General features: G+C 41.0%; 1 protein-coding gene across 1 annotated transcript; it reads right to left on the bottom strand.

Moving 5' to 3' along the window:
- Positions 1-252: 252 nt before the first annotated feature.
- LOC111076280 lies at positions 253-1,408 on the bottom strand. The gene is made up of 2 exons (XM_022370012.2): positions 1,316-1,408; positions 253-1,222 (listed from the first exon to the last, which is right to left on the bottom strand). The coding sequence occupies exon 2, from the start codon at positions 1,219-1,221 to the stop codon at positions 373-375; it is 849 nt and encodes a 282-aa protein (XP_022225704.1). The 5' UTR covers position 1,222; positions 1,316-1,408; the 3' UTR covers positions 253-372.
- Between the last annotated feature and the right edge of the window lie 8,784 nt (positions 1,409-10,192).

The following is a 10,192-nucleotide window of genomic DNA, read 5'->3' as shown; positions in this document are numbered from 1 at the left end:
GACAAAAGCGGACATGCCCATACAAATTTCATCTGGAGTTTCACCAGTGAGGCACCTGTGGCTTAGGACATGCCATGAGTGATTCACCGAATGAATCACGAGTGAAAAGTGACTTTTGGAACGGCAGGGGTGTGAGGCACACACACACTCCCATTCGTATAAACTCAGTTCATTGTGTGCGTGTCACTCAATTCAATTCAATTCGAATGGATTCTATGGGAATTTTCTTTTGAATGGAGCTACGCAGATCTCTACTATAAACCGAGAAATAATGTAATTTTATTAGTATACAAATCTATACATATTTACATACGTATGTATGCTTACTAGAGTATATCTACAGACATATACAACTAAATGGTTGGTACAAAATTATATATACATCATTTCAGCCATTGAAGACATTTTTTTTGGAATATGCACCATAGTATCAAAATAGCTAGCCAATTCTGATATCGTTACATCGTCACAGTTGCTTGGGGTTGTCGTATTATAACAAGCTTGCTGAGAGCATGTTGTTCCCATAAGTGAAACTGATAGTGATCTCTTAGATGCAGATATTGTAAAAGCGTTGCGTTCCTTCATTGACAGCAGTCTACAATTGATTTCTTTTTTTCTTGAAATTGTTTTATATTTGCTGCATTTGTTTGATACAAGTCGATTACCCAAAGTTGATTTCTTTGTTTGGTCCAGCAATAAATCGCATTCACTGATAAGATCGCGGAAACTGCAAGGGTCGCCTATATTAAAGTTTGACTTTTTAGTTTGAATTTGGCTATGTGTTTCTTTTTCTGCGTTTAAAAGAAACATTTTTTGACTTCGAACAAGACTCCTTCCGTGTTCACAACCAAATAAAGTCTTAAGTATAGGTTGCCGAAAAAGATATTTCTTGGTAGGGGCGATATATTTTCTTTGTGCAAGCTTTTTAACACCATGCGAGTGACTTGCTGGACTTGTTATTATAAAAGATTCCGTTTGAACAAAAGACTTTTGTTGCGTACAATTCTCAAGGCAGCTCTCGGATCGACGCCTAGGTTTACACTTCCAGCGATGTACCATTTTGTGTTTGACGCTAAGTATTTGTTCAAAGTTATCCGCATTTGACAGTTTAAAATCATTGTCTGAATTGTAGAATGGGTTCCTTTTTACTGATTTGAAAATAGGGTGTGTTGGCGTTATTTTCAACTTGTCAAGATTAGCTGGTAATTCCTCCGTAGTCATTCTAAAGAAAATATTTTTAATCGTTAGAAAACTATGTATTTCGGATTTTTTGTCCGGTATCTGAAGTATGGTAGCGTTGCGTAGCCTAAAATACCTTTTTGTTTATTTTTGTTTGTTGGCTCTCAATAAAAATATTCTATGTATAGTGTAGGGCTGCAAAACCATCTATGGTATCGATGGTTGTTTAATTTGGCGATATATCGATGGTTTTTTTTGTCCATCGATATCGACCATATTGCATAGTGAGCATATATATATATATCTCTTTTACCTTCCAGAACTCTCTGATTCGCGCATATTATAGCCTAGTACTAAGATCCAAAAACTGTCATATATTCTTCTAGCGGCCAGTGGTGTGACCAGAGGTATGCACTGAAGTCCGTACGGTTAGAATGCTCAGACAGCTGTTTGGTTTTATTTAAAGAACTTCTTCGGCTGGGGTCGCTCTTCCCCAGGAATATCCTGGGCTCCCCATCATTGTCGAAGGTGCAGAAAAATTATGCGAGGCATTTAGACCACAGCCGCATCTTTTTTCGCATAATATTTCAGCTTTGTTATTGTTTGATGCGAGAAAAACAGCTGTTTGCTAACGATATCCCATCGAAACCCGTCGATAGCCCGAATAATTTCAGTATTTTGTAAAAATACTAGACAGAATACGGCAACATATGCTAATGATGCGCCGCAGTGGAAAAAGGGTATAAGACGTTCGGGTCGTGGACCTGAGACGTTCGTCATTTTTTCGACATGTTCGATTCATGACGATATGCGAAAGCAAGCCGAGAATTGTAAATGTATGTGTGTACACAGACACGACAAAATATTTATCAATTCTTATTTTCCGAAAACGTTCGAGTTTGGAGTTTGCAGGTTACGTAATTGTGTGTGTGGTTTGCCACGTACGCTCACATACTGTGCTTGTGTGTGGGTTCTACAATTTTTGGCCGATTGAACCGAAATTTGTTTTTCGTTTTGTTTTGAGGGCAGATGTAGCGACCTGAGCTGAACTACCGCAACATAAATATGAAATGTTCAAAGTGGGTGGGGGTGGGAAATAAATACAATATGTAAAAATAAAAAATGTTATTTGTTTATTTATTTGAAATTGCACACTTACATATACATATCCCCATTTTAGACATGTAAACTTATTGACAAAATAATAGGTGATTTTTTTTCTTTTTCAACTTTTGATTTCTAGTTCATATCTTCTCTAATCTCAACAAATAAAAGTTTTTTCAAATCTTATATTAATTGTCTTTAAAGAAAAAGTAAAAACAGTTTCACAGACCCTTTAATTTACAAGAAATTTAAATATTTCCCTAAATCGGTCAATAGGCGCACATGAATCAGAGACCGACGCAACTTTTTTCCACCACTAAGGCCCTATGCTTAACCTATGTAAAAAAAACTGCGTGTCCGGCAAGTCGCAAAGAAGCATGACACAGCCCCAATGTAAACAGCCTAAAAATCTATGAGAAACGCTGGGATCTTCTGACAGATTTGAAACTCCTATTTCCACTGGCACCATCTACCATCTACACAATGAAAAACAGGTGATGATGCGGCCAACATTGACGAGGAATATTTATTGGAATGGATATCTGTTTTGAAAATACTGAAGCGGGGTCAATTATGACAGCTTCTATTATATCCATTAAATGTTTTAAATACAAATATATATGCTATGTTTTGTAGAAGCGATTCGGGACATTCTTGGAGAAAGATGAACCCGAAAATAATGAGGTGTTCTTTGAGGAAATTTTTGTATAGCCATAGCATAGCATTGTATACCTTGGGCTATATTTCTGAGTACAGAATAGTCGGAAGGCTATCAGCCAACCGATATTTGCAAAGCATTCATAAATATTTACAGTAACTGTAATACAGTTGCATTTTAAAATTATCGAATATTATCGCATAACTATCGTGCATTATAGGAACATCCCAGATGGATATTGGAATAACTGGGAGATTTGCGGAACGGCTAAACCTTACAGACCATCCCGAAATGTATGGTGGATGGTCGCCTTTGGGAATAGGCTATTACACGCACCATCCACCATGCATGGAAAAACAGACGAAAATGTTACTGTTTAATTCGCAAGGATAGATATTAATTTGGAAATTGTCTTGAGTAAAAAATTAATAAATTCGAAGAGACAGAGATATATGAATGATATACTCGATTCCAACTGCCATCATGGTGTTTCAAAAATATTTTTGGGAAATATTGGAAATTTATTGAGGACTTGGCGCTCTCTGTCGGCCAGGGGTGAACAGCTGGCGCCCTATAGGGCTCAGAGCGAATGATCAGGGCAAGGCATTTTTCGGAGGGAAAGAGAGTAACAGGGACAAATGTCAGGCCAATCACTCAGTGGCCCTTAACCTTTCCGAGTCCATGAGGTTGGCGCTTGAACGGAAGCGTCTGGCTCGATCTCTTCTTTTTGGTCCCCCAGTCAGTGCGGTTGTGCGGAGTGGAAGAACTCCCGTTTGTATACGCGCATACACACAAGTAAAGTGCAAAGTGGTTTTGGAAAAGGTCCAGAAAGGAGGAGGGTTTTTTTTGGGTAGAATTTCGTTGAATTGGTGAGAATAAACCACTAAAGTTTGAAGGCGACAACTTCTAATTCCATCGCATTCCGACTCCATCGCAGATCTTGGAGCCCGTTAGCCATCGCTGGGCAGAGGCGACGCCGCGAAGAGGTGCCCTTAAATTGGGAGTTGGGGGATCGCTCCCGCTGTCCAGGAGAAGATCAGTAGAGGAGTCCCGCTCCATCACCTAGGAGGTGGCGGTCAACACACGCAAAAGTTCGGACGAACCCATTTTTTTGCATCTCCCTTGCTCCTGCCTGTTCGTTTAATACTAGCCGCGCTCGCGATCAGCAGCTTAGGGAACAAGGGAAAAGGGGATCAGCAGAAATTCTAGCAGGCAGAGATAGCGCATAGCAGATGGCTACTTAGTGCCGTGGACGTGCAGTGAGACAGCTGCGTCGGACGACCCTTTGCTATCGGGAACGAGGGAATCGCGAGAGACCCCCTTGTGGATCTTGGCGGCGAATCGCCCGAGGCTTATCAGATGCCCAAAAATAATTTTATTTATTTTTGGTGATTAGTTCGTGTATTTTTTTGTTATGTTTAAGTTAAAAGAAAATTAATGTTCTAGTTTAACCGTTACGTTTGTGTCGCAGCCAGTTAGGCAAGTGTTTGTGCAGTGAGCCATGAGAGCGAGAGGTCAGGGAATGCGCGTTCAAATATTTTTGTATCTGTCCCAGTATTTTTCCTCTCTCCCCTTTTCTCCCAGTTAAAGTTTCAGCAGTACGTCGGTGAAAGCCCTTTCTTCTATGGACTCCTGACAATGGTGAGTGTTTTTTGGCCATATAAGTCGGCATTTTTGTATGTAGTATCAATGTAGTACCGGATGCTCTGTCTCGGGTGAATGAAGAGGAAGTGGCGACTTTGGACGCGAGCCATGGTTTGTTGGTGGGCTTGGAATCACCGGAATTTAAGTCAGAGGAGTATGTGGAGATGGTAGAAAGGGTTAGGGTCAATAACGACAAGTTGCCAGACCTAAAAATGTTTGACAATTTGCTGTATCGCAAGTCAGATCATGCAAAGGGAGAGGTACTGAATGATGTATTCATTTGGAAGTTATGGGTTCCACAAGGGTTAGTAAAGGAAGTTTTGCGGAATGCGCATGACAATCCTTTGGCTTCCCATGGAGGCACACACAAGACTCTGGAAAGGATACGGCGGTATTATTACTGGCCAGGGTTAGTTGCGGATGTCAAAAAGCACATTCAGGCTTGTAATAGCTGCAAGTCAACCAAAGCCCCAAACACAATCCAGAGACCGCCAATAGGGGTTGCTCCCGAGTCGCAGCGATTCTTCCAGAAATTGTACGTGGATTTCCTTGGGCCATATCCCCGGTCGAGAAGTGGTCACATAGGCATTTTTATTGTATTGGAACACTATTCCAAATATGTGTGTTCTAAAGGCAGTTAAGAAGTTGACTGCGGATTTGGTAGTGAAATGCATGCAGCAAGATCTTTTTCACGCTTTTGGGGTTCCGGAAACCGTAGTGTCTGACAATGAACCGCAGTTTAAGTCAGAGGCATTCCGAAAGCTTCTCCGGGAATATAGGGTTGCACACACTTTTGATTGCTCTGTATTCACCCCAGGCTAATGCTTCCGAGCGGGAAGCACTTCATCACTTCAGGAGCCACCTATAAGCTTCTGAGAGCATTGCGTATGGTGGATGATAAGTCAGCAGTTTTCTCTCGGGAGGATTCGTTGGACTTGGTTCGGAGCAGGAAGTCATGGAAGTCATGAAGAAACAGAACCATAAAAATGAACGGCAATACAATTTACGATCGAGAGACATTTCATACGAGGTTGGGCAGGAAGTTTTTAGGAAGAATTTCAGGCAGAATTTCCCACAGGCTACAGTGCGAAATTGGGTCCGGCCTTTCTGAAGGCTAGGGTCAAGAAGAAGATAGGGCAGGCATACTATGATTTGGAAGATTTGCAGGGTCGTTTTGTAGGTCGATTCCACGCAAAAGATATGCGGCAGTAAGCCAGCTGCTTCGAGCTGCTTTGTTCTTATCCTTGGGAGTTTGACCCCCAAGTCTGACCTTTGGTGGGGGGCTTTTGTAACGCTTGTAGCAGCAGCCAGAGTGTGCGTGGGTGGCGCTCTCTGTCGGCCAGGGGTGAACAGCTGGCGCCCTATAGGGCTCAGAGCGAATGATCAGGGCAAAAGCTCGGACGAGCCCATTTTTTTTCATCTCCCTTGCGGCTGCCTGTTCGTTTAATACTAGCCGCGCTCGCGATCAGCAGCTTAGGGAACAAGGGAAAAGGGGATCAGCAGAAATTCTAGCAGGCAGAGCTAGCGCTTAGCGGATGGCTAGTTAGTGCCGTGTACGTGCAGTGAGACAGCTGCGTCGGACGACCCTTTGCTATCGGGAACGAGGGAATCGCGAGAGACCCCCTTGTGGATCTTGGCGGCGAATCGCCCGAGGCTTATCAGATGCCCAAAAATAATTTTATTTATTTTTGGTGATTAGTTCGTGTATTTTTTTGTTATTTTTAAGTTAAAAGAAAATTAATGTTCTAGTTTAACCGTTACGTTTGTGTCGCAGCCAGTTAGGCAAGTGTTTGTGCAGTGAGCCATGAGAGCGAAAGGTCAGGGAATGCGCGTTCAAATATTTTTGTATCTGTCCCAGTATTTTTCCTCTCTCCCCTTTTCACCCAGTTAAAGTTTCAGCAGTACGTCGGTGAAAGCGCTTTCTTCTATGGACTACTGACAAGGGCGAGTGTTTTTTGGCCATATAAGTCGGCATTTTTGTATATTGGACAGATGAAAATTTATACGCGGATTTAATTGAGTATGCGCCAGCCCATCCTCTGCCGTCAAGGTTTACGCGCAGCACTTCTTGCTAGCTATAGAGCACATTCCCAAGAGAAAAAATTCGATTAATTGCCTATTAATTGCGCGTTTAAATATTTATTCATATTAGTTCGTAATTATTCATATTTATTATTATTTGTTCGAATTAGTTCATATTTTTTTGCTCTAGCTCTTATAGTCTCTGTGATCTAGGCGACAAAGAAAACGGACGGACGGACGGACCAACGGACGGGCAGACAGACTAGCCATCGACTATCGACTCGGCTATTGATGCTGATCAAGAATAACTTTATGAGGTCGGAAACGTTTCCTGCTCTGCGTTGCACACATCCACTTTTACAACAAATACAATATACCCCTTAACTCTTGTACGAATCAAATGAATCAGTTGATGTAGATTCACTTGGTTCTGGTGATTGTCAATATGACAATCGTATGCTGAAATATAAATGTGTATGCCACCGGTTCATGTACCAGTAACAAAATGTCGCCGCAAACGGTACTTGAACAAATTGGGCTTCGGAGATGTGAATACGTCAGAGTTTTCTTTCGTACTTATTTTATTCGGTAAAATGCGAGGTATATATACAGTTTCTATTAGTACAGTTTCTGTTTACTTAGGATCATAGGCTTGTTTAATTAGTTCTAAGTATAAGTAGGTATGAAAACATGCTATATTTATTTATGACTTAACAATGATTACAAATTTCACTGCATGGGTCCGGGTCCAAAGGTCCGTGGGTCAGGTCTAAGATAATTGTATGACTGTCGTAAACGATTATCATGCAGATGGTATGACATTTTACCACTGCAGATCATCTCGAATGTAATTTATGACTGTATTATCAATATAAAAAGATGATGTGCATGCATGTGCATGCACGTGCATCCAGCTGTCTGTTGGATATTTATTTAGGTCAGCGGTGCATATCTCATATTTATTGGATTAGGTTGAGAATATTGATTTAGGTTGCTGAGAATTCTTACTACCTAATAACAAACATAAATTTAGGTCTAACCATACGGTTTGATGTTTAAATCTAAATCGGACATCCTCCCGGCCGTTGACCATGGTATGTTCAACCATCATTAATGTTGATTGTAAACGGCTGACTTGATGTGTTGCCTCCATTCGCTGATGTGGTAGGCTGTTGCATTGGCTGCGAGGTATTCCTGGTTTTGTGCCATTTCTTGACCAAATGAACTATTACAATGATCATTATGAAGATCAGTGCAATGTATATGGCAATATGGTGATTACCGATATTTACAAGGTTGTGGGGTAGCTTGAAACTATTCGGTGGTAGCAGCCTTGTTTCCATTTGATACAGCTCCTTGTAATTTAAATTTTCTTCGTTCGTTGAAGCTGTATCTGTCGGACGTTCAGTTGATGTTTTGTTGATGTCATTTTCTCCGAACCGAGCGTATGACGAATGCCATGTCGTCTCCATTGTGCTTTGACTTGTAACGGTCATCAAGGAATTTCAAATGATGCATCCAGGTTTTGCGATCAATAATCACGAATTTTGTAGTTTGATATCCGATATTCCATCTGCACATACTGCTGATAATTTTAATGATGATTTTGTTGAAAATATCCATTGATTTTTTCCATGCATACTCAACCATATAAATGATTTTTTCGTTTTGATTAAGTTGCATGATGAATCTGTTTTGTTGCGGAAAATTTGTAATTCACAACTTGTTTCAGCTGAGAACATTTTTTGCTTATTATAGCATACAAAATCATTGTTTGCTCTCGGATGGCAATTTTTTAGGTCACTCTCTGACAGTTCAACGAATTCGTCTCGGTGACTGTTGATTGCGATGTATGGTGTCTTGACTTCGAACATACTTATCCCATTTTCAGTTGGTGATGGGATAGGTGTCAGCTTGCAGATTTCCAGTTCGTATGCTGAAACTAATGGAAACGAACCTCTGATGATTGCATGATCATCTATGTATAATCGTGCCTTCAGCTTTCATCATCTGATACACCATTAGCATATTTTCGGTAGTTACTGGGAGAACTTGTCCCGGCTTTAAGTGGGGATCCCGTATCTGCTCGAGTTGTTCCTTTAGTTGTCGTGGCGAAATTAACACATGGCTTATCGTGTTGTATCGGATATCTGTCAAGACGTTGATAATTTCCGCTTGCATTCGTTGTAGGTTTGCAGATAATAGAGTCAATTGAGTCGACAATGTTATATACCATTGAAAAGCGATGATGTGATCAGCTCTTCCCTTTGACTCGGTGATAAAGTCTTCAACTCGACTTAGTCTTTTGGAGTTTGAGATTTCATCCCTTTTTATTACATTAATTGTAGAGTCAATCAATGATGTCTGATTTTTAAGCAGGGCTAATAAGTGATGCTCGTTATACTTAACCTTTGCTATCGTTTCCGACATTTCACGGGCATATGTTGAGTCTAATACGCCAAACAGACTGCTTGCGATGTTTCCAATGATGTCCAGCAGAGCTCTTTGTTTCCATGTCCTTGCTATTAACGCATTTTCAGCTTGCAGGTCCTCTTCTATATGTTTGAAATGTTGATACATACTGGTGCATGCGTCTACTTGTTGAAGTTGCTTGCATAGATGTCCAATTTTTGAAGTACCCATGGTGAATGTGTTCATGTCTTTCCAATAGGGCTTTAGGTTGTAATAGACAATGATGGTCCAGTCAGTTGTCGCAAGTTGGCTGGTTCCTACTCTTTCGAAGTATATACCCGGTTTTGAACCAAACTGGGTTATGTTGATTGACTGCGCCATTGCTAACGTTAAAAGTAACAATATGACAAACATTGTCATGGTTAACGACAGTCTATTCGGCTGTGTCCTTTTTCTAGGCTGTCTGTCTTCAGATGCCTCTCCATTTTCAGATGGATCATCTATCGGATGCTTATTTGTGGGTTCCTCTTCATTGAACAATGGAGCAACATGTTGAATCTCTCGTTTGAAGATTCCCTTGGCTGTTTTTACTTCAAACACTCGTACGAAATTGTCCTTGCCATGAAACAATTGAGTGATTCTTCCAAGTGGCCATTGTAATACCGGTGTATTATCTTCCTTTAGTATTACCAATGTTCCTTCATTAATGTTCGCTGACGATTTCCTCCACTTTTGACGCTGCTGTAGTTGTTGGAGGCATTCGTTGGACCATTGCGTCCAGAATGAGTGTTTCAATTTGGACACTGCTTGCCATCGATTTCCTAGCGTCTTCGGTTGTTGGTATGGCTCACTGTCGGCTTGTGCGGCTAACGGCTCTCCTATCAGGAAGTGCCCCGGTGTTAACGCTGTTACTTCGTTTGGGTTGTCAGATAACGGTGTCAATGGTCGAGAATTTAATATGGCTTCTATTTCGACTATGACCGTTTCTAATTCCTCATATGCTAAATTTGCCGTCGTCACATTTTTTAAAAGCAGATGCTGCAGATTTTACTGCAGCTTCCCATAGACCACCGAAGTGTGGTGCACGAGGAGGTATAAATTTGAACTGCACGCCTTTGTTGTTGCTCTCCTGTACAATTTGTTCCTTTGCATTTTCTGAGAACCATGACATTT

The sequence above is a fragment of the Drosophila obscura genome, unplaced genomic scaffold, assembly GCF_018151105.1.
Source record: "Drosophila obscura isolate BZ-5 IFL unplaced genomic scaffold, ASM1815110v1 contig_9, whole genome shotgun sequence".
NCBI classification, from domain to species: domain Eukaryota; kingdom Metazoa; phylum Arthropoda; class Insecta; order Diptera; family Drosophilidae; genus Drosophila; species Drosophila obscura.
The sequence above is the reverse complement of the archived record's forward strand: the minus strand, read 5'-3'. Positions and strand labels throughout refer to the sequence as shown.